General features: G+C 35.8%; 1 protein-coding gene across 9 annotated transcripts in view; it reads right to left on the minus strand.

Annotated features, from left to right (window-relative positions):
- Positions 1-25,023, minus strand: part of UBR3 (ubiquitin protein ligase E3 component n-recognin 3) — a 230,802-nt gene that overhangs the window by 60,517 nt on the left and 145,262 nt on the right. For 6 of the 9 annotated variants that reach the window (XM_067741589.1, XM_067741584.1, XM_067741583.1 and 3 more), the window contains 6 exons: positions 24,575-24,724; positions 17,430-17,563; positions 14,584-14,694; positions 7,845-8,057; positions 6,521-6,657; positions 428-513 (listed from right to left, as the gene is read on the minus strand). In XM_067741589.1, the coding sequence (XP_067597690.1) occupies positions 428-513; positions 6,521-6,657; positions 7,845-8,057; positions 14,584-14,694; positions 17,430-17,563; positions 24,575-24,724 (831 nt within the window). The remainder of the gene's footprint in view (positions 1-427; positions 514-6,520; positions 6,658-7,844; positions 8,058-14,583; positions 14,695-17,429; positions 17,564-24,574; positions 24,725-25,023) is intronic. The other 3 variants (XM_067741585.1, XM_067741587.1, XM_067741590.1) reach the window with 1 other exon arrangement.

Genomic DNA, 25,023 nt, shown 5'->3' on the forward strand with positions numbered 1-25,023 from the left:
GCACATCAAAATACAGTACAAATGCCTTCACTGATTAACAGCAGCTATTTATATAGCAATCTGTAGGTGACACGAATTGTCTTTATAAAAATTTTCTTAAGTCCAGACAACATAAAAATTCTTTAAAAGAATTTAAGTTTGAGGAAAATTTTTTATCATTGAGAATAATATACTGTTTTAATTTTGAACCAACGTAATTCTGTTAATTACTATGACATTTATTTACTGACTAATCATACTATAGAAAGAGCTAAATGTTCATGATTCTTCTAAGATTAACCATTTAAAGCATATAATCACTATTAAAATTGATCATACAAAACATAAAAAGAATTTGAAAATACAACAAAAGACCACTTTGCCTATATATGCTTTCAAAATGAAATAATCAGAAATTTTTTAAAATTTAGCACTGCTTAAGACTTACTTAAACAAGACCTTTTACCAGCTGTGCTTGCACCACCTGAACATAAATTCCCTCCTCGATGAATTAATTCAAGTTCCAAATTGGTTCTGTAAGCAAAGCATTAAAAAATATCTCAGTCATTAGATTGAAGTAATACTTTTTGTTTTATTGATATGTCTGAATAAACCTAAAGTTCTTCAACTTTATTATTTGAAAAATTATAGTTTATGCAATATCAGTAATAATCATATTTTATCTGATACTTAGAAAGTTAAAAGGGGAACAGTTTATCTACCCTTACTTATATGTTCATATTTATACCTGCAAAACTGCACACGTCACAGTGTAATTGTTGCAAAATCCTAGATGTTGGCAAATACTAAAAACTAGGCCTTAAGGAAAAAAATTGCAACACATTTCAAAAACCCGCATATGAATCTTATGAAAGAATCTGTACTCTGGCAGCCACTGATTAGGTGGTTACTGGCATATAACACACAAGGGCATACCAATTTTTCTATCAGAGAAATGGTTATCACTCACTGGAGCTTAGATGGCATCTAGAAACCAATATTAAGAAACAAAATCACTAACATCAAAGTGGCTATAAACAACACATATAATTAAACAGCAGTCTCCTTTATAGACTTCTAGAATTACAGTTTTATTAAAATACATTGTATAACTGTTAACACTGCTAAACAACAATATTGTTCAAATAGATTTGAAATTATATTTAGCGATTATTAGTTTACAGAATAGCAATAATTAGTAAATTGACATTTCAAAAATCAAATTGATGCAGAATCTAAAGATTTACTCAAAAGCAGTAACAGTAAAATAGCCAATCAATTTTGACAAAATAATAAATGAAAATTCTGAGTGACTGTGTGTATTTTTATTTCAACAGTATTAATAAACTTAAACACACCTTTATTTGCCACAACTAAAACTGAATAAACTAGTTTATACCCAAGATATGTATATGTGACACTAATAGTGAGATATCCCCCATCTTAAAAATAAATAAATAAAAGGCAACATTTCAAGCTTACTCTTTACAAGTGAATTCAGGAAAGAATAGAACCCTATTTTATTTAAAACAAAACATTTTGAGCTGGTTTTGTTTGTATTTTGAATACAGAATGTTTTGAAATGTTATTTTCATATATTTACTTATAAATGCAAACTGTTAAAAATATTAATATTTCTAAATCTGTATATTTGCCACCCATTTCTAAAGGAATGCTTTAATCCTCTCTACTCAGGAGGGAGAAAAAGCAATTTAACATTGATAATGTTCCTGCTCAGAGCTCCATCTGGTTGCTGCTGATAAGGGCATCTGTGTGACAAGGGAATTTTCCACCCTTCAGGTGATTTGCATTGCTCACTGAACTTCTAAAAACCTACCAGCAAGGAAGCAGGGACAAGGATTTCATATTAGTGGACAGAAAGCGAGCGGAGACCAGCATGTGTTCCTTCATCAAGGGAATATAAATGAGATCAATACATTTTGTTTTCACAAATCTTCTGTTGCCTAATCTGTAGAAAAAAATTAATGGCTATATTCTCTTATAAAAACTAAGATTTCCTAGATAGTACTTTTAAAAGAGCTAACCAGAAACGCGATTAATTCTTATAAATGAACGTCAGAACCAGAATGTCAACTTTTATTTCAGCATAATTTGCAAAAATATTCATTAAAATATAAATACAATAACAAGTCTATTTATTTAATCATCAAATAAGATACTTTAAAGGATGATAAACATGTTACCAGAAATTTGATTTTAAAAAATACTTGAAAGAAAACTACCAAATGTAATTAATTACTTCAGATTATGGTTGGAATATCTCCTGTACAACATTCCTTCTGAGTTAAAAAAACAAAACTACCTATCCAAAAGGTTTGTATAATATCTAGGATTTAAAAAATCAATAGGTCTCAGCTTCTCCTTATTTAATTTATAACAAAATTGGCCCTTTAAGTCTTGCTAGAGAAATGAACACACAAATGTGTCACATGCCCCATGTCTGCTTTTCCCTCACTGTTGAAATCATAACGCAATATTCTGTTTCTGCCCTCCTGAATGGATGATATAAAAATTAAGATGTATTGGGAGCAGAAGTTTTCCAAGCCTTTTTGTTCTTGGAGAAAAGTAGACTCAACTTTCTATATTTTCTAACACAAACACATTCAAATTAGTTTGGACGGGGAATAAAGAAGAAGAGAAAATCTCTACATTTGAAAGAAAGATTGCTTAAAGCCTATCATGGTGGCCACTTAGATATACCCATATAAAAACTCCTCCAACTATGCTCCAGTTTCTTTTTGCTTGACCAAGTATGCCTTCTACCCCTCATTTGGCACTAACTTATATTTTTAGAGCTATAATTTGAAAAACAAACGTGTATAAACACACACACACAGAGACTCAAACACATACTCGTATAGCGTGGGTTCAAGGCCTGAGCCTACCCCTACTAGATGACCAATTAATTCAATTTCTCAGAGAAGAAAAGATCTTCATCCATACCATGGCCTGGCCTATATTATCGAATACTCAGCTCAAGCTCTAACTCCTCCAAGAGTTAGGGAGAACTAACTCCCTTTTCTTGGAAAAGGAAAGAAGTGCTTCTACACACTTTATATTTCAATTTGCTCATCTTCCCTTTTGAAGTTCTATAGCACTTTCTCAATATGATATATCTATTTAAAATATATGTATTTTTTAAATATTTATATTTTTAAATATTTTATATATTTTAAAAAATTATATTGTTTTATACAGATTGATGTATATTAGTTTTGTCTCTCCAACTAAACTGTAAATTCCTGAAGACCAGGGACCATTTCAGATGCAGCTTCTATATCCCTGATGGTACCTAGGAAAGTGTTCAAACAATTCCCAGGACCTGAACACCTCTTTGTTTTGATATGTAGCCAGTGATAAGATTCTCTAATCCCTGCAGTTTATTATCATTATCTTGTTGACCCTTCCTTTAGTTTTAAAAAGGATTCATTATTTGGTGTTTTAGCAAGCATTCTTCTTATTTCAAATATAATTAGTTTATAAAGTTTAAACTTATAATGCAACTAATGTATAAAGCAAGCTGCATTCACTCTACTGAACAGTTTACCCACTTATGACTTAAAGATGTCTCTTCATCTACATCTCAGTTACTCACATTTCAACTTCTTTCCATTTCCATGTTTCTCACATATACAGGCTAAGTGCTACTTACTAATAACTCTAGGCTATATATAACTTGGGTCCAAAATCTTTGGAGAAATCAATTACTCAAATTAGTGTGATTCATTGTTTCAATAATGAAATAATGAATTGGCATTGAAGTGAAAAAAGCTTTCTTCTCCAAAATTAATTTTCCATAATCCATTTGAATGACTGATATTTACAATAGAATGTTTTTTGGAAATACATTAAAACTTGAATATAGTAATTTTGATTAATTTTAATGCGACAAAAAGATCATTCCAACAATTTCTTCTTTGCTGCCCTCAGAAAATCCTCCAAGGCTTCACCTTGCAAATAAAATTAAATACAAAGAGATACATATTGTCCTACCAAAAACTAAAATATAGCTCAAAAACAATTATTAAAGGACACAGCTAGTTACCCACTAGAAATATTTTGTTTCTAAACATCAAAAAATTTAAGCTCCCCAAAGAGCAAAAAAAATTACTTATTCAGCTGGGAGAAATTCAGTCCTGAGAAACTAGGGTTGTAGCCCATTCAAATTACTAATGTCAAATACAAATACATTTGCATGTTCTAAGGGACTATACATTTAAGAATCACAGCATTTAATTCAAAAGTTAAATAACTGAAATTAATTTTATTTCTAAATATTTTACTTACTTAACCATTTTAAATACTGCTAAATACTTCAATGACTACCTTTTAGGCATAAAAATGATCATAATCTGTAATCATAAGTATTTAATGAAACAAGGTTATATGCCAGGCAGAAGATAACTGTAAAGACCTGGTTTCCTACCTTGAAAAAGTTACATCTTATTCAAATAGAATACACATGCTTTTTCCTTTAACTCATGTTTTTGTTAATTCTTGAGTCAATTTGTTTTTTGTGTTTCTTTTTAATGATTAAGTAAAACTTAGAGAAGGCATGCAATCTCACTGTGAGAACATTGCAATGGCCTGGGTAATTTTAACCAAGGATAAGGTTTTTAAAGGTTATATACTTTCACTTTTGGAATCATTATATTGTTGCTTTAGAGTTTACCACTAAGGATCAGAGAAGGATGGGAGGATGGGAGAGCCTATTTTCTCCACTTCTCTATATACACCCTTAGTAAATAACATTTGACATCTGTCCCTGCTTCTATATAAAAGAGAAAAACAAAAATATGTTGATTCAAAAAGTCTCCCATTATCACAGCAAGCTTTCTATAAATATTTCTATTAAAAATTATATATATATTCTATAAATTATTTATATATTTAAACAAAGAAATAGGAATCCAAAACTTCTACCAAACTAAATTTAAATCAAATTATTTGATTTATCATACTACAGCAAAATTCCATGTACAGATCATTCCCATTCAACCAGGATTTTCTTATAAGGTCAATCCTAATAAAATCAAAGGCATAAATGCACAAGTGACATAAATATGAGTGTGTATATACATGCATTAAGTTGGTCTACAACCATGTCACTTTTCTACATTATTACCATAATATTGTACAGAACTTTATGAAACCTTGAAACCTGGCAAAATTAAATTATATTCAATTTAGTTTTCACATAAAGTATATTTTATTGCAAGTATGTAATTGGTAACTCTTCAGAGACAAAATGTTAAATTAACTGTTATATCTTCCCCCAAAGCATTCTAGATAAATAACAATAGCCTAGGAATACACAGACTAGATAGTTACTTCCCAACCCATTAGATCCTTTTACATCAATCCACGTCCAGCACTTGCATTCTTAGACAAAAAACTAATGTTTCCTTATCCTGAGGTCTAACTTGCTTGCTGCAATTTTCTTAAGTCTGGTTCCATTTTTCCTGGGTTCAAAAGAGTACATAGTTCATTCACTCTTTTGTTACCCTCTGTTCCAGGAATGGGGCAGAGAGAATGGTCATGATGAACTTCATGTATATATGACTTATAAAAGCTGAACTAAGGAGAGGAAAAAGGATAACAGTAATTGAAAGAACACTATACCTCAGCTCAAGAAATCTGAGTTCTAGTCCTACTCTACCACTAATTTGTTGCATGACTTCAAGTCACGTTATTTCTCTAAATCTTACCTATTACAATACTACTTGAACAAAATATGAAGTATGCTTCTAGAAATATCCAGGGGTCTACAATATCAGATCTGGCAGAATGTGTTTACAATTGTGCCTGTTTCTCTGCTATTTTTTTTTTCTTACAGTTCTCCATTTTCCTTCAATTAAGTTTTCTAAAATTCCTATTTGGAATTATTTCTTAGGTATTGAACACCTACTCAGTAGATTAGACTATTCCTACCTAATCTGAAAGATGAGAAGCATTTACCTCTGTTTTCTTGAGACCGATAGCTACTCACAGAAGTTTAGAACATGCCTGATCCCGTTTCCTCTCCTTTATCTGATTTTCTAAACCACTTATAGTCTTCTAGGACATTACTAGATCTTGCATGAGCTTAAAACAAAGTAAGTTCTTCTTACTGTTCTTATTTTTTTTATAAATTAGAAGTATTTAACATATTACAATGTTTTAGTTCTTAGTATTATCACTTTTTTGACAGGGCTTAAACAGTGATTTCTTAACAACACCCTTCATATATAATACTCACATGCTTTGAGGTAGACATCTGTCCCAAATGTTACTAATATACTTTTCCTCATATATCCTATAATGCTTAATAATACCTAAACCAATATTCCATTAAAATAAAAACTCCTCAGAAAAATGAAGGAAAACTCTACTTTTATAGACCTTTTAGGAGGTTCTAAAACTAGCCATAATTTCAACCAACATTAAAAATATGCAACCTTTTTTCAAATAAATATGAATGAGAAATAAAATAAACTATTAACATTAAGTAAATATAAAAGTATATACTATGTATACCTACCTAGCAACAGAATACATAAAGAGAAAATCATTATCTGGTGAGCCTGGAGTCTTGCTATAGTCTCTGTATTTCTTCTGAGTGGTATTTTTGATATCTTTCATTACAGATTCCATTTCTTTACTTAAGTTGGTTTCTGACTGTAAAAAACACAAACATACATATAAAGTTTATGTATATTCATTTTCTCTAATAACAGTCTAACACTACATTGTTTATCATATGAGCACACTAGGAAGTTAAGGTTTAAAAGTCAAAACAGATGTACATTAGCTACGCACTATAAATATATCGAGTGCACAAAGATAAAACAGATCAAGAGGTATTTTCTCTTATTTTAGGGACCTTTTATTCTAGTTTTATATTGTGATCCAACCATGAATTAACCACACAAACTATATTCTAAACAAATGAGTATATGTCATTAAAATATCTTAGAACAGTTTCCATGCTTATAAAAAATCTTTCATTTAAGCTCATTTTTTCAAGATTAATATTGATGTCCCTTACTTTAAGCCTATTTTAATCACATAAAAATCTGGATTTCGAAAAGAAAAAAAATAACACATAGACTCAAAAATTAGTCTTCAATTCAGAAAAGAAGATGAATCTTTCTGATTAGCTTTAAACTATGAATTTCTGTTGAAAAAGTCAGATATTCATAGTTTTCATAAATTTACTGCATATACTGGGCATTGCTGTCACTCCTCTCAGGGACCATAACATAAATCTATAATGAAGGTGAAATATTTAAGAATTTAAATCAAATAAATCCTACTGGATGGGATAAAAGATGGGTTCACTTAGACCAAATCTCACAGTAAAATAGACTGACTTATGGTTCGATCATATATACAATATTTTATCTCTCTAATACACACACACATACACACAAATGTATGTGTAAGTCTATAATTACACACACAGAAAGTTTGCATGTGTGTGTGTAAATACATCATCTTAATTTTAATATACCTAATGGCATATTTTTAAATGATTAGATTGTGCTTTACATTGCAAGATACATCTATATAATGCTGGACTTTGTTTTTAAATATTTCAACATAACCATATCTAAGCTTATAGGATATTTCATGATCTGGAAGATGTATATTAAAACTATAACAATTTAGACTAAGGAAAAGCATAGCCTTTAGTAATAATTTGTTCTGTTACTCTCATTTTTGTTTTTAATAACCACCAACAGAAGAGTAAAACCTCTAAAAGCAATTTCTACTAAATATATAAGGTCCAGAGTAATTTAGAAGTAGAACAAAAATTAAAGCTGAAAAGCAGAGCTGAGTTAACCAGGATATTTCTGCCTTACACTGATGCTTACTGGGAAAGCTCCCGGACGTCCCTGCAGCTCCTCCACTTCCTTTATGAGATCTTGTATGCTTTTGTTACTAGGACGTTGCCAAAGGTTGTTTTCGACATTGCTTCCAGGATAACAAGGAAGAACACTGTTAGCAAACTGCCTGCAGAGAGGACATGTGAATTCTCCTTTGTCCACTGAGAAGCCCTGAAGAACCTGGTCATTCTAAAAGATGAAACGAACATACAGTTATATGATGCACATGTTTACAGAAAACAAAATTAACACCACTACATTTTATAGTAAATAAATGAACCATACAAAAAAGGACCTCTAATACATGTCATAAAAGCATAAAATCATTTAACTGTTGAAGATTATCAAATCACTTCTTACATCATGGCAATCATGTAACACTTGCCATCACCAATGAACTGCTTAAGTATCCTACTCTTCTCTCAGTATGAAACATTCAAATCATGATGCAATCAATCTGAAATGTGGATTTAAGATACAGAATAACTCAAAAAGCAGGCCACATTAAAGTGAATCACCTTCCCCATGCCCCTGTTTTCTTCACCTGTAAGTGACTCTGGAAAGATTCTCCCAGTGCTCATGTTATTTGATGTAGGATAGACAGCTTTTGAGAGTATTTAAGCCTAAAAAAATGTAATGTGTCTTCCAAGGTGTCTAATGGCCAAACACAACTGATTGGACTTGATGCAGTGGGTTTGTTTAGGTTTAACGGATAGGGGCAAGATTTAGTTAGAATACTCAGAACATAAGGGTGATAAGGAGGGGAATTAATTTAACATCCTCTCCTTCAGATGTTCCTGATAGGAGAAGGAAGAAATATGAGAATTTTTGAAACAGAGACACATAAGGCACATATGCCTAGGAGGAAACTCTTCCTCATGAGAGATTGCAATTCATGCTAACTAACCAGGATTTAAGGCAGGAATCCAGGCTGCTATATTTGTTCCTTTCTTTTGTCTGACACCACCCACATCTATTTTGCTCTTTCAGGCTACTGCTATTGTGTAGTCCTAACCAGTATCTTACTCTTTTTTCCAGCAGTCTCTCTTATTCTGCCACTACCCTAATGCTTTATCTCAAAATATGTTTTTAATGTAATAATATATGTATGAATGCTACAATATGACCATTATTACTAATAAGACAAAAATAATGAGAAAAAAGGATACAAAGAAGAAAAAAGGAATTTATTTGCCCATGGTTACAAAGGTAGTTAATGACAATGTCAGAATGAACTTAGGTTTCCCAACTCTTTAATTTAGTGTTCATTTCACTGTATCTTGGATTTCAAGTACTTTGGCCAAAAGAACTGAATTCTATTTTTTTTTTTTTACTCTGTGACACTTATTTTTTCAATTCCTTAAAAATCTAACACCATGTCTTCTTAAATCCAATTCTATAAACAAATGCTAAGCTCCTATCATGTGTCAAATGCTGCACCATGTGACAGCAAAAAGAGTTAAGAGACATCTTCATTTAAGGTACTGACAATTTAAAAGCAAAGAGAAACAAATTATAACAATAGTGTGATAGATGCAACAGAGAAGGCTTCCCAAAGAAGACTTGTGAAGTAAGTTTTAAAGATATACAAGAGGAGTGTACTAAAAGGTTGGGGCAAGGGTCCTGGTCATTGAAGGACATTCTATGATAAGCTTCCCTGTAGCCATAATTTTAAAGAATGCTAGGTCCTCATCCTAGCCTTGACTGAAACTAGGTTCTTTCCTGAAGCATCACCAGAAGCCCTCTCAACTAGGCACTGCTCATTTTCCCACATCTCTCAAACCTCAGTATCCTTCTCATCTCCAGTGCTGGCTCAAGATCATTACTCTTGCATTCTCAGTGTGGCTCATGCCATTTAGTGAGATCACCCCTTTTCCTTCCTTTTTACTGTCATCCATTGCCCTTAATATCTGAAGACTTTGGTACCTAGATCAGTTTTCCTCATCACTCCAAGTCCTGCCATCCTCATACACAATTTCAATGTATGTACAACCAATCTTATACCTTAGTCCCTTAGCTCCTTGACCTCATCAACTCCAATGGCTTTGACCTCCACTCTACCCTAGCACCTGTTACCATGACCACACCCTTACCTTGTAATGACCAAAAATTGTCCATATCTGAAAATATTAAATTCAAACATCTTATATTCTGTCAACTCCTATCTCTTTCAGTCTCTCCCTTTTTCCTCAGTTTATACGGTCTTTCCTATCCTACCATACACCATGATATATCATTTTAAAAACTCTCAAGTCAACACTTCTCATTCTCCCTCCATATGTCCTTCTATGATACACACCTAAACAAAATCTTCATACAAAATTAATCCAGTGTATGACTTCCAATTCTGCTACAAACTGCTTCCCACCTCAACTTAGCCCTGAATACTTCCTGGCAATCTTTCTCCAACATCCTATGAAGCATTCTTTCACCCAATTCCAAAGTGGTTTTTCTAAACCGTCTCCTCACTTGTCAAATCCCTTTACCTACCCCAGCTTTGCCCCCTCTACTCTAGGAACATAAAGCTACACCTCCTACTTCAGAAAGAAGAGGGTCATGGCAGTGAGACAGGAGGAAAGGGGGCAGGGCACAACCTTTAAAAGAATGACACAGCTGTTCAGGATACGACAAACTGGTTAGAACCAACTAGGTCCAAAATGGTGTAAGATTCGACTTCCAGTAGACCTTCAGTCTCATTATATGCTCACTGTAATACATTAGCATATGCTAAATGACACACCCACCAGTGCACCAGACAATTCCAAGGCTAACCATAAAAGGCCAAAAAGTGGGCAATGGCCCAATTCCTGGAAATCCCCACCCCTTCCCCAAAGTAGTTGGAATAATCCTCCCACTTGCTAGCCTATAAAATTCCCAGTCCATGAAAACTAACCACCCCTATACCCCAGGGTGCTCTCACGCTCTGAGAAGGACTGCATTCTGCCTATGGAATGTGTACTTCCCTGAATAAATCCCTTTCACTTTATTATGGCTGACTCTTGAATTCTTTCCTGAACAAAGCCAAGGACCCTCACTTGGCAGTCTGCCCCAGGGACATGCCCAAGACCTGGGACACTGACCATCCTCTCATGCCTGCCCCATTCGCCTGCAACAGCAACTCCTTCAGCTTCATGCCTTCTCCCACCCCAAATATCTGATTAATAAATCCCATCAGTCCTTCCACCCACTTTCTTCCTTCTACTCTCTTTGCTAATATCTCCTAACAGTCTCCCAACCATACCATTGCCAGTATGATCTACCTAATGTGAGATACTTATTCCCAATCAAAATCTTTCAGTGATCACCAACACCTCTTACCTTAATTCTTTCCTCCCTCTTATGCTCCACATGCAATCTCTCACCAAGTCTAGAAAATCCTTCTCTAAATATATTTCAAGCAACCTAAGTGTCCACTGACAGATGAATGAAGAAGATGTGGCACATATATACAATGGAATATTACTCAGCCATAAAAAGAAACAAAACTGAGTTATTTGTAGTGAGGTGGATGGACCTAGAGTCTGTCATACAGAGTGAAGTAAGTCAGAAAGAAAAAGACAAATACCATATGCTAACACATATATATGGAATCTAAAAAAAAAAAAAAAGGTTATGAAGAACCTAGGGGCAGGACGGGAATAAAGACGCAGACCTACTAGAGAATGGACTTGAGGACACGGGGAGGGGGAAGGGTAAGCTATGACAAAGTGAGAGAGTGGCATGGACATATATACACTACCAAATGTAAAATAGATAGCTAGTGGGAAGCAGCCACATAGCACAGGGAGATCAGCTCGGTGCTTTGTGACCACCTAGAGGGGTGGGATAGGGAGGGTGGGAAGGAGGGAAATGCAAGAGGGAGGAGATATGGGGACATATGTATATGTATAACTGATTCACTTTGTTATACAGCAGAAACTAACACACCATTGTAAAGCAATTATACTCCAATAAAGATGTTAAAAAAAAAATTTCAAATCTCTAACCTCTTCTCCATCTTCACTGCCATGACTAAGCCCAAGCCACCATCATCTCTTACCTCCTAAATAATATATGCTATCACCATATTCTTTCTTATTCTCCTGCAATCTCACACCCTAAAATCTACAGAACTACCACAATAACCTTTCTGAATGTCATCTCTCTGCTTAAGAGTCTTAAATGGCTTTAATGGCTCTCTGTAAGGAATCTGTCTAAAGTACAAATTCCTTACATGGACCACAAGACCCTTTACAATATAACCCATAATTACTTCTCCAGTCTTCTCTCTTATCACTCAAGCACCTTACTTCATCAAATTCTGGAACTTGCAGATGTCCCAATAAGACCCTGTGCATACCTCATAACTCTTAGCACCTATACCGCAACTATTTGTTTATTTCTGTCTCATGCAATGCATAGTAAATTCCTCGAGGGAAGAAACTGTCTTATTCATTGGGATGCATCCCCAATGTCTATCACAGTGCCTGGAACACTGTAGGCACTGAATAAATATTTGTTGAATGACTGACTGAATATAGAAGTATGAAAAATGCATAATGTGCTTAAGGAACTATTAATTAGTTTATTAATGCTGAATTGATGGAAGACAAAGCTAAAGTAACATGCAAGCCCAGATCATGGAATGCCTTGAATGCCATTCAAGGAAGACTGAACTTTATCCCAACAGGAAGAAATCAGTAAAGAATTTTTAAGCCAACAACATGCCACCAGATTTACATTTTAGAAAGATCAATATAATGAGTAAATTAGACTTGGAGTAAGGAAACTGATAAGCAATTGCAATAGTCAAGATGAAAGATGAAGGCATATGCAAAAAAGCAGAAGTGGGAATAATGTAGGCAGAATGTAGTCAAGTGAGATTTAGGAAATGGAATCAATAGGATTTGTTATGTGACTTAATGTGAGAGGTAAGGAGTAGGAAGGGAAAAAGAGAACTCTTCTGCTTCTGAGTCAGGAATCTGGGAATAGGGCAGGCCATGCTTTTAAGAAGCTGAGCTGAGAGAAAAAGAAAGACTGCAGCTACATGGGAATGCAAGATCAAGGGAAGGAATTTTGAATGCCAGTGACTTGAGCATCTTTATGAACTGAAATGAAGAGACAGAATGGGCAGAAAAACTGAAGACACAGAAGAAAAAGAGGTTACTTACTGATAGACCAAGGCCCCTGAGGTGATGGGGAGAAAGGAAAACTAGAGCATAAACAGAAAATTATTCTTGAACAGAAAAAGGAATACTACCCTCAAAAGTAAAAAAGAGGGGACTTCCCTGGTGGCGCAGTTGTTAAGAATCCACCTGCCAATGCAGGGGACACAGGTTCAAGCCCTGGTCCAGGAAGATCCCACATGCCGCAGAACAACTAAGCCCATGCACCACGACTACTGAGCCTGCGCTCTAGAGCCCACGTGCCACAACTACTGAAGCCTGTGCACCCTAGAGACCGTGCTCTGCAACAAGAGAAGCCACCGCAACGAGAAGCCGCGCACTGCAATTAAGAGTAGCCCCTGCTCGCCACAACTAGAGAAAGGCTGCACACAGCAACAAAGACCCAATGCAGCCAAAAAATAAATTAATTAATTAACTTTTTTTGAAAAGTGAAAAAGAAAGGATTGGCTGGGATGCAGTCACTTATCGGGGAACAGAAAAGCAAGGTAGGAAGCTAAGGTAGTATGTGACAGACAGCCACTGTTGTCTTGGTGCCACAGGAAAAGACAGATCTGATGAGAGGAAAGGCATCTTGGGATTTAGGCAAAGAGTCTGGGATAGAGGAGGCAAAGGTCTGGAATAGCTGCTAAGGAGACTAGGAGAGGAAACTGATCAAAGATAGGTAAATGAATTGGTAAGTAATATCTACAGTCCATGACCCCAATCTCAGCCACTATTCTAAGAAACCACAGATTTGTGGAGGTACCAGTTCACCTAGTTTTATGATTTTCTAACAGTGCTAGCTGACTGGGTATAAAATCAAAGGAGGTGGATTAAATGACTGGTATTAAGAGCAGAATGGGCACAGTACAAGAAAGTGAGGCAAGGAAAGAGCTAGCGTACTAGGAAAATACAAGGGGCTAAAGGACTAGAGATCTTGAGGTCAGAAGTAAAACACACTAATAAGAGTAAAAATAAGACACTTTGAAGAATAATCACATAATGATATGGCAGGATATTAAAGCTTACTATTGTTGAGCTGGAGTAGCAAAGTCTAAAATTACAGCCGTGGAAGTTAGTTGCTAATGTGAAGTAAAAACATGAAATCCCGGGCTTCCCTGGTGGCACAGTGGTTGAGAATCTGCCTGCCAATGCAGGGGACACGGGTTCGAGCCCTGGTCTGGGAAGATCCCACGTGCCGCGGAGCAACTAGGCCCGTGAACCATAACTACTGAGCCTGCGCATCTGGAGCCTGTGCTCTGCAACAAGAGAGGCCGCGAGAGTGAGAGGCCCGTGCACCGCGATGAAGAGTGGCCCCCGCTTGCCACAGCTAGAGAAAGCCCTCACACAGAAACGAAGACCCAACACAGCCAAAAATAAATAAATAAACAAATGTGGGGTTTAAAAAAAAAAAAAATGAAATCCCTAAAGTTGAAGAGGTCAACAACTGTGAGGCTGAACAGTCCGAATGGCAATCATAATCACCCAAGATGAATTAGGATGTATATACTGCAAAAATACTTAATACCTGGAAAGACACAGACACCTTTAAAATGCTTCAATTGACTTACCCGTAATGATTCCATATAAGATTTATGACAATCTATATGTAACGTGTGGCCACAGGTTTGTACATAAACACCTCCTTCCCAGCCAATGGATACTGCCAAGAGACAAGAACTCTTAAAAAAGAAAGAAAAGGACAAAATACAATTAATTTTAAAGAAGTAGAAACATATCTAAACAAATCCACATAAACCTCTCAAAGATTTCATATTGTTATACTAATGTGAGCTTTGTATTTTTGTGATGTAAAGAAACACCTGACTTGACAGCCCTGAGGCAATATCTTTAAACTTGGAACAGAGTTTTAGCTTCCAAATAACTATACTCATAATGACAGAGAATAATTATTAATTAGCCTTTCTCTACCCCATAAGATATAATAAACTATACTGCTACTGAGTATTTTACCTGTTCGACACGGTACTTGATCTCTCTGTGATATCTAACCTTAACAACTGCCTTCTTAAAGCACCTACTTCCCTCTAGCTTCCACAATGCTACTCTCTTTTGGTTTTTCTCCAATCTCTTTAACCATTTGGTTTAGGCCTCCTTTTAAGACTTTTCTTTCTTCGTCTGCCCCTTCAAATATTTAAATTCCTCAAGGTTCTATTCTTAGTGCTATTTTCTTATTAAAACTATTCTCCCTGAGTGACTTAATAAGTAAATTCAACTACCCTCCATGCCTGAGTCTCTTGCCTGAGTGCCAGATAAAAATGTTCAGCTGCCAACCAGAAATCTCCAATTTGAGGTCCCTGAGATAACATAAAACCGATGTGTCAAAAACTTTCATTTTCTCTATGAATCTTTCTCTTCCTCTTGGTTTAAAAACTCCGCATCTGTTTAGTCACCAAATCAGAAAGCTAAAAGTTATTGTACATCACCCCCTTTCCTTCACACCACAGAATTGGTTCCCAAACCATATGAAATCCATCTCCTAAGTAACTCATGATTTTGGTCTGTCCTCGCAAGCCTGTGTCATCTGCTGTGGGGACAGGGTTCTTAAATAAAGTTTCTTGTCTCCATGGTGCATCCTGCACACATCTTTCTAAAGTACAAATGTGGTTATGAGAATAACCCCAAAAAGTGACTACACATTTACAAGGATTTAATATAATAAACAATAAAAAAGGGACCCAGATTATATAAGCAAACTACATACCCTTTTAAAATTTGTTTTAAAAGTTAATTGCTTTCATCTATTTCAAATTCTTCTCTGTTAATTCCTTCCCTTCGACCTATACACAGGCTTATTAGATTTTTCCTCCTAAAGTAATTTTCTTTGAATTTCATTTGGCCTCTGTCAAACAGCATTTCAGCCTGAACTTGAATTCACCCTCTAGAGTCTGCAGCAAATAGATGGCCAAGCCAGGGCAATATTACACACGAGGTCTAACATGACAGCATATGATGAAAGATTTGAGAGCCATCAAAACTGAGTAAACAATTAAATTTTATTTCTATGTTGGAAAAAAATTTATACATTATAATGTAAGATGACCAAATCATCTTTAAACAATAGTAAACAGAGTTCTAATATTAAATCAAGACTCTTCATGAGCATCTGAAAGTTAAAAATATTACACAGTGTAAAATGCCTTCCCAGACAATTCAAAGATGTGCAACAGCACAAATCAAATACTCACAGCAGGTGAGCTAGCTTCTACTGTTACACGTCAGAAAAACAACAAGAGCCCTGCTCATCTCTGTTTTATGTTTTGGAGCCATTTGAAGTAGAAGCAGATTTGGGTGTTACATCTAAAATGAATGGTTGGTAGGCAGCTAATAAACAAGCTGCTCTCTTTGGCAATGTATCATAAAAATGTAATTAATCTTTTTTTTTAATGAAAGCAGTTAGCTTTTAAAACTGAAAATAGTAGGTCATTTGTCTATGTAACTGTTAGATGTCTTATTTTAATCTGCTAGAGTCAAAAAAAGCAGGAAATCATTTACTAATATGAGACCTATATTTTAGGAAGACCTATATTCAACAATGTGCTCACCACTGTGCTGTGTTTAACACTGAATCTTCACAACCTCAATATTTATTAAAATTTCATACAGTAAGTGGTCTTATCCCTTTTTATAAAAAGGGAGTGAAAAGCTGACCAAGATCACTCAGTTAAAAGTGGTAGAGACTAAGTTCAACCCTAAGTCTATCTGACTCCAAAGCTCAGGTTCCGTCCCTACTGTGTCATATCTCTCATATATAACACTTCCAATTTCACTAGTAAACAGACCATGTTACATGACTGAAATTCTACACATCAACTCTATAAAATGCATGCATTTGCTATGAAGAGAGCAGAATTTATGCAGTTTAATTCTATTATCAGTATCAGTGTCCACTGATAACTCTTCTGCTCTATATGGTCTGGCTGGCTACAAAACTGAAATACAGTAAGCATCCACAATACACAAGTATGTGCTAGTCCCTGAGGGGACTACAACCAATAGAAGAAATGGCCCTAGACCTCCAGAGGTATACAGTCCAGGGAGCACACCATTTATACACAAAATAACCATTATGAAAGCACACAAAAGCATTAATGTAGAAATAAAATCTCACAATCACTCACAAAAGCAAAACAGAGATTCAGTGCAGTTCAGATATCAGTTCAGAGCTTTTTTACAAAAAAGACTTTTTTTTTAGAAATGAATCGCTATTCTGACTGTAAGAAAGAGATACCCTACTTTTTCTCTCCTTTATTAGATCTCCCCTTCAAAATTATTATGCTCTTAGGTCTGAGTTATATTTTGACTGAATAAGTTGAAGAAAAGATATAAAACTCTGGAGAGAAATAACCATCAATTTTGCAGACAAAAATATCAGTTAATAAAAAAGGGTACTTACATCCTTAAAATAACGCTGTAATAATGAGAGCCTCACGTCATGAACTGCTGCACATGTATCCCAAGGGTAAATCTGCTCCTCTTCAGTGATAGGCAACTTTTTTGGCTCAATGTTGTCACGGCACTGCCCCAAAACTACATTAACAACAGAGATAAGAGCTCATTAAAAAACCAACATGTAGACTTTATAAAACCAAGAAAAGCGGAGTTATTTACCATAAGCTTCACTCAGTTTTTCACCATTACAGTATTTTTAAAGACCTAAAAAAAAAGTGATATTCTAGTTTTCTTCTACAGAATAAATAAAGCTTTACAAATGGCAATACTTATTTTCTAAAATAATACCAAAATATGAGTATGAACCCTGGATGGTTTCCAAAATCTATCCAGAGAAAAAGCCTACAAGTTATGACTCACCAGTACAAATAAACTTCATTTCTAAATATACTATTTTTCACCAAAAGGAAATAGATATCACCGGAGGAAAAGCTAAGTCCAGGGTTGGGGAGAAGTGCAAGGTGAGCCTGGAGTTGTGTGTAATAAAGAGTAAGGAGGTATTCAAACACTGAGGGGGCAGGTCATGAGGACCTAAAGGAGTTTTGACTAGCGAAAATTTGAGAAAACTTGAGAATCAAAAAGAATGATGACAGTAACAGATAACACATTCATTGATTAGGGCAGGGAACATCAAGTAAAAGGGTATGATGTTAGACTCTCAATGTGTCATCCTATAGAATACCAACCAAGTGATTAAACTTGGTTAGCATCACCAATAATGGAACAAACCGCCACTGTGAGCCTCCTAATGTGATGCAACGGAAAGGAACATCATCATGATAGTGCCCTTGCCAAAAATGTTTAACTCGAATCTAATAATAGGGAAACAATCATAAATCTAGAAAATGACACAGTCTGCAGAACTGACCCGAACTCTGCAAAATTTTTAAAAAGGTCCGGAGAAACTGTTCTGGAGAAGAGACTAACAAGAAATGACAACTAAATGCAACACATGATCTTTGCTTGGCTCTTGGATCAAGAAAAAAATATAACTGCTATAAAAAATATTATTGGGACAATTGGGAGAATTTGAACATAGAATATTTTATTTTATTAAATTTCTTGGGTATGATAATGATACTAAGGTTATATAAAAGAATATCTTTCTTCTTAGGTGATACAACCTGAAGTATTTAGGGATAAAATGTCATGATGTCCGCCATTTTCTTCTGAAAAGTGTGTGTGTGTGTGTGTATAGATAAGTATGGGAACGAAAACATAAATATGACAACATGTTAACAATCAGTGAGTACAGGTGAAGGGTATTCAACTTTCCTGTAGATATAAAACTTTTCAAAATGAAAAGCTGAGAAAAGAGGTATTTTTATAATTGTAAAACATCATAACGCAAAAAAAGGAAGTGGGGATATAAGCATACAGTGCCACACATTACTCTAAGATTCAATAAGCATGGGAAGAGCCATTCTTAGAGAAGGGAATATCAGGCACAGCAACGTGGGCCCCAAGTTTTGCGGAGATTTATGGCAGCAGCAACAGGAAGAATAGACAAAAGCAGGTAGATGCTAGCAACTAAAATATAATTAGCCATGATGTATAATCCTCTTAATACACTGCTGAATTTGATTTGCTGGGAATTTGTTAAGGACTTTTACATCTATATTCATAAGGGATACCAGTCTATCATTTTCTTTTCTTGTGATGTCCTTATCTAGCTTTGGTATCAAGGTAATGCTGGTCTCAGAAATGAGTTAAGAAGTGTTCCCTGCCTCTCTCTTTTTTTTTAAATATAGAGTAGTTAGTTGGGGTTTTTTAAATTTATTTATTTTATTCATTTATTTTTGGCTGTGTTGGGTCTTTGTTGCTGCGCGTGGACTTTCTCTAGTTGCAGCCAGCGGGGGCTATGCTTCGTTGTGGTGCGCGGGCTTCTCATTGTGGTGGCTTCTCTTGTTGCAGAGCATGGGCTCTAGGTGCATGAGCTTCAGTAGTTGTGGCACGCGGGCTCAGTAGTTGTGGCACACGGGCTTAGATGCTCCGTGGCATGTGGGATCTTCCCGGACCAGGGATTGAACCCATGTCCCCTGCATTGGCAGGCAGTTTCTTAACCACTGCGCCACCAGGGAAGTCTGTCCTCTGCCTCTTTTTAATTTTTTTTTTTTTTTGGACAAATTTAAGGAGGAATGGCATTAATTCTTTAAATGTTTGGAAGACTCACCACTGAAGCTACCAGGTCCTGGGCTCTTATTTGTTGAGAAGTTTCTGATTACTGATTCAATCTCTTTACTGGTTTAATGTCTGTTCAAATTTCCTATTCTTCTTGAGTCAGTTTTGGTGGTTTGTGTATTTCTAGGAACTTATCCATTTCATCTAGGACATCAAATTTGTTGACATAAAATTATTCATACGTCTTTTTTTTTTTTTTTTTTTGGCGGTGTGCGGGCCTCTCACTGTTGTGGCCTCTCCCGTTGCGGAGCACAGGCTCCGGATGCGCAGGCTCAGCGGCCATGGCTCACGGGCCCAGATGTTCCGCGGCATGTGGGATCTTCCCGGACCGGGGCACGAACCCGTGTCCCTGCATCGGCAGGCGGACTCTCAACCTCTGCGCCACGAGGGAAGCCCCATATGTCTTTCTTATGTCTGTAAAGTCTATAGTAATGTCTCAACTTTCATTTCTGATTTTAGTTATTTGTGTGTTCTCTCTTTTTTTCTTGGTCAGTCTAGCTGAAAAAATTATCAATTTTGATGAAATTTTCAAGATTTTGGCTTTGCCGATTCTTTCTATTGCTTTTCTATTCTCTGTTTTATTCATCTAGGTGTGGTATTGGCACAAAAACAGATATATGCATCAATGGAACAGAATAGAGAGCCCAGAAATAAGCCCACACACCTAAGGTCAATTAATCTTCAACAAAGGAGGTAAAAATATACAATGTGAAAAGGACAGTCTCTTCAGCAAGTGGCGTTGGGAAAGTTGGACAGCCGCATGTAAATCAATGAAGTTAGAACACACCCTCTCACCATACACAAAAATAAACTCAAAATGGCTTAAAGACTTAAAACGTAAGACATGACACCATAAAACTCCTAGAAGAGATCATAGGCAAAACATTCTCTGACATAAATTGTACCAACGTTTTCTTAGGCCAGTCTTCCAAGGCAATAGAAATAAAACAAAAATAAACAAATGGGACTTAAAGACTTAAACATAAGAAATGACACCATAAAACTCCTAGAAGAGATCATAGGCAAAACATTCTCTGACATAAATTGGACCAATGTTTTCTTAGGTCAGTCTTCCAAGGCAACAGAAATAGAACAAAAATAAACAAATGGGACCTAATCAAACTTACAAGCTTTTCCACAGCAAAGGAAACCATAAACAACATCAAAAGACAACCTACAGAATGGGAGAAAATATTTGCAAACGATACAGCCAACAAAGGCTTAATTTCCAAAATATACAAACACTCATACAACTCAACAACAAAAAAACAAACAACTCAATCAAAAAATGGGCAGAAGACCTAAAGAGACATTTCTCCAAAGAAGACATACAGATGGCCAATAGGCACATGAAAAGATGCTCAACATTGCTAATTATTAGAGAAATGCAAATCAAAACTACAAAAAGTACCACCTCAAACCAGTCAGAATGGCCATCATTAAAAAGCCTACAAATAACAAATGCTGGAGAGGGTGTGGAGAAAAGGGAACCCTCCTATACTGTTGGTGGGAATGTAAATTGGTGCAACCTTAAGGAAAACAGTATGGAGGTCCTCAAAAAAACTAAAAATAGGGCTTCCCTGGTGGCGCAGTGGTTGAGAGCCCGCCTGCCAATGCAGGGGACACGGGTTCATGCCCCGGTCCGGGAAGATCCCACATGCCGCGGAGTGGCTAGGCCCGTGAGCCATGGCCGCTGAGCCTGTGCATCCGGAGCCTGTGTTCCGCAACAGGAGAGGCCACAACAGTGAGAGGCCCACGCACCGCAAAAAAACAAACAAACAAAAAAACCTAAAAATAGAATTACCGTATAATCCGGCAATTCCACTCCTAGGCATACATCCAGACAAAACTATAATTCAAAAAGATACATGCAACCCTATGTTCATAGCGGCACTCTACACAATAGCCAAGACATGGATATAAACTAAATGTCCATCGACAGATGAATGGATAAAGAAGATGTGCTACATATATACAATGGAATACTACTCAGCCATAAAAAGAACAAAATAATGTCATTTGCAGCAACATGGATGCAACTAGAGATTATCAAACTAAGTGAAGTCAGTCAGAAAGAGAAAGGCAAATACCATATGACATCACTTATCTGTGGAATCTAAAATATGACACAAACGAATCTATCTATGAAAGAGAAACAGAATCACAGACATAGAGAACAGACTGGTGGTTGCCAAGGGGGAGGGGGTTGAGAGAGGGATGGAGTGGGAGGTTGGGGTTAGTAGATGTAAGCTTTTATATACAACGGATAAATGACAAGGTCCTACTGTATAGCACACAGAACTATGTTCAATATCCTATGATAAACTATAATGGAGAATATTTTTTTAAAAAAGAATGTATATATATGTATAAATGAATCATTTTGCTGTACGGCAGAAATTATAAATCAACTATACTGCAATTTAAAAATATTGATTAAAAAAATGTTCAATGAACCAATTTCTTCAAATGGTAAAATGCATTTGGGGGCAGGGAGACAGGCACAGGAAAGATGAAAAGGGAATTTATTAATTAAAAGACTACAAGAGGCCCCTACAACTATAAATTAATTAATTAAACAAAATAAATAAGAAACAATTGGGGAATTTTGAACACTGACTAGATATTTGATGATACTGAGGAACTAAGTTACTTAGGAGTGACTATGGTTATGTTTTTTTTTAAAAAAAATCCTTTCTATTTAACAGAAACAGTGAAATATTTATAGATGAAATAAAGTGATATCTGGAATCTGCTTCAAAATAATTCTAGGGGGAGGGAATAAATAAATTAAAATTAGCCACAAGTTGATTACTGTTAGAGACTGATGGGGACATGGAGGTTCATTTTACTAGTCTCTTTATATCAGTACACGGTTAAAAGTTTCCATATTCACATGTAAAAAGATAAAAGAAAAAGGGAAGAGACAAATCAAAATAAATAAAGAATTCAGAAGTAAGGAAAAAGTAAAGAGAGGTAAAAGGTGACAGGATGTCAGTGGGTGGGTGAGACTCAGAAGGAAAGGAGACAGAGATTTCCCTGGCTATAATTCCCAGTTAAAATCACCCTTGAGGTTTAATGCTTTTAATGGTAGTTTCTTATTCTTTTTCTCCTACCTTAAAATGATAAAAGAACTGTGGTATAGTGGAATTATCTAATATCAATAAATTGAGATAGTGTACAAAATTGTTAAAAGGGGATTAAATGAAGTAACACGTCAAAGCAACTTTTTTTTTTTTTCCAGTATGTGGTCCTCTCACTGTTGTGGCCTCTCCCGCTGCGGAGCACAGGCTCCGGAAGCGCAGGCTCAGCGGCCATGGCTCACGGGCCCAGCCGCTCCGCGGCATGTGGGATTTTCCCAGACCGGGGCACGAACCCGTGTCTCCTGCATCGGCAGGCGGACTCTCAACCACTGTGCCACCAGGGAAGCCCTCAAAGCAACTTTAAAAATATAAAATAATGAACAAGTAACAGTCTAAAACAATAACATAAGCTTCATTAGGGCAGGGATATTGTTTTGTTTTGTTTATTATAACAGTGGTGCTCAATAAATATATGCGAAATGAATGAATGAATGAATAAAACATTAAGTTGATGATTATACAGTATTTGGTGAAGAAGTTATAGAAAGTCAAGTGGCAATAATCTAATAAACTGATTTCCTTACAATAGTAGAAAAGATAAGTAGCTGCAAAATTAGCCAGTACTCCCACACATTTCCTTTTTAGTAGGCATTTCTGGTCTTGACAGCTCTACTGCAATGTCCTGTTCAGTGAGGGTTTCCCAGATCAATTTCGTGTTTAAACAAGGAGAGTAGTAAGACGAGAAACTAATCTGCCAGGCACCATATTAGATCCTTTTGCCTATATTACATTACTTAACCAACACAACAATCCTCTGAAGTCAGTATTATCTCTATATTTAAAAGAAAGGAACAAACGTGGCCAGATTATGTCAAGCAATACCTGTATTAGAATTCAGAGGAATGTCTTATATCTAACTCTTTCCACTTTATTAATTCAAAGAGTAAACACCCTAGAAAAAAATGCTCTGGAGAAATATGTAAGTCTTTTATTTCTCTTTGCTCCACACATACTCCTGTGGAAAAAGGATTACATCCATTAGGACTGGAGTGTCACAGTTATCACTACCTCAAAATACTTCGATATGGCAGAGGATAGAGAGCATTCAGACAAATCCTTCAATTTTTTTTTTAATTGTTCTAACCATAGATTGGCAAACATATCAATCTGCAGGCTGTTTCAAGAACGAACGCTTCGGGCTTCCCTGGTGGTGCAGTAGTTGAGAGTCCGCCTGCCGATGCAGGGGACACGGGTTCGTGCCCCGGTCCGGGAAGATCCCACATGACGCGGAACGGCTGGGCCAGTGAGCCATGGCCGCTGAGCCTGCACGTCCGGAGCCTGTGCTCCGCAACGGGAGAGGCCGCAACAGTGAGAGGCCCGTGTACCACACACACAAAAAAGAACGAATGCTTCTAAGCTCAAGAAATAAGGGCAAAGCTACCTGAATATGCCTTATATAATTAAAATATTTAAATTGACAACATTTATGAGCTTAAAATGCTTCTAGATTTTAGATCAATTAAATTGCCAAGAAAGCTGAACTCAGTTTTTGGCCACCTGGCATTGGTTATATTGCATCACACTTTAAAGAAAAAGATTGTGTAACATATTCTCTTAAAGGCTTCTTCCAACACTCATGTCCAGGAAAAGTGAGATAAAACCAGATTAAGAATGTCTGCTAAACAGATCTAAATAGATCCTTGCTATAGATCTATAATTATTATGTAAACAAAAATATAGCTTTTAGTTAACAGAGATACTTATTAATTTACTGTAAATACTTCATCTCTAAAATGGTCCCACTAAAAAATTACTTTGATTTTACCTGAGGATGCTTGTAACAGTACAACCAATCCTGTAGGTCTGTCTTCAGAGGAGGGGCCACTCTGTCCACAAATAACACAATCATACACTGCCTCAGAAACTTGTGGTTCTGCTGTGGTGATCTCCATAGGAATATCACTCTCTGGAGAATCTGAGGGGAAAAAGTTGCAGCTCTTAATTCGTGAAAAGAAAAATCTCTCTTCGATGAAATTATGGAAAAAAAAATCAAGCTAAAATAATTTTGAACTTCAATATCAACAAATGTATACAGTAATAAAACTATGGGGAAATTATCTTGCTAAAATACTCAGGAAAAGACAAAAAATGCAAAGAATTGATATAATGAAAGACTTTAAATAATATATGGTTAAATACACTTCTGATGTTGTATCATTCACACATAAAATTAAATCTTAAAACACAGACGCAAAGATATTTGTATCCAAAAAA

The sequence above is a fragment of the Pseudorca crassidens genome, chromosome 6, assembly GCF_039906515.1.
Source record: "Pseudorca crassidens isolate mPseCra1 chromosome 6, mPseCra1.hap1, whole genome shotgun sequence".
NCBI classification, from domain to species: Eukaryota; Metazoa; Chordata; class Mammalia; order Artiodactyla; family Delphinidae; genus Pseudorca; species Pseudorca crassidens.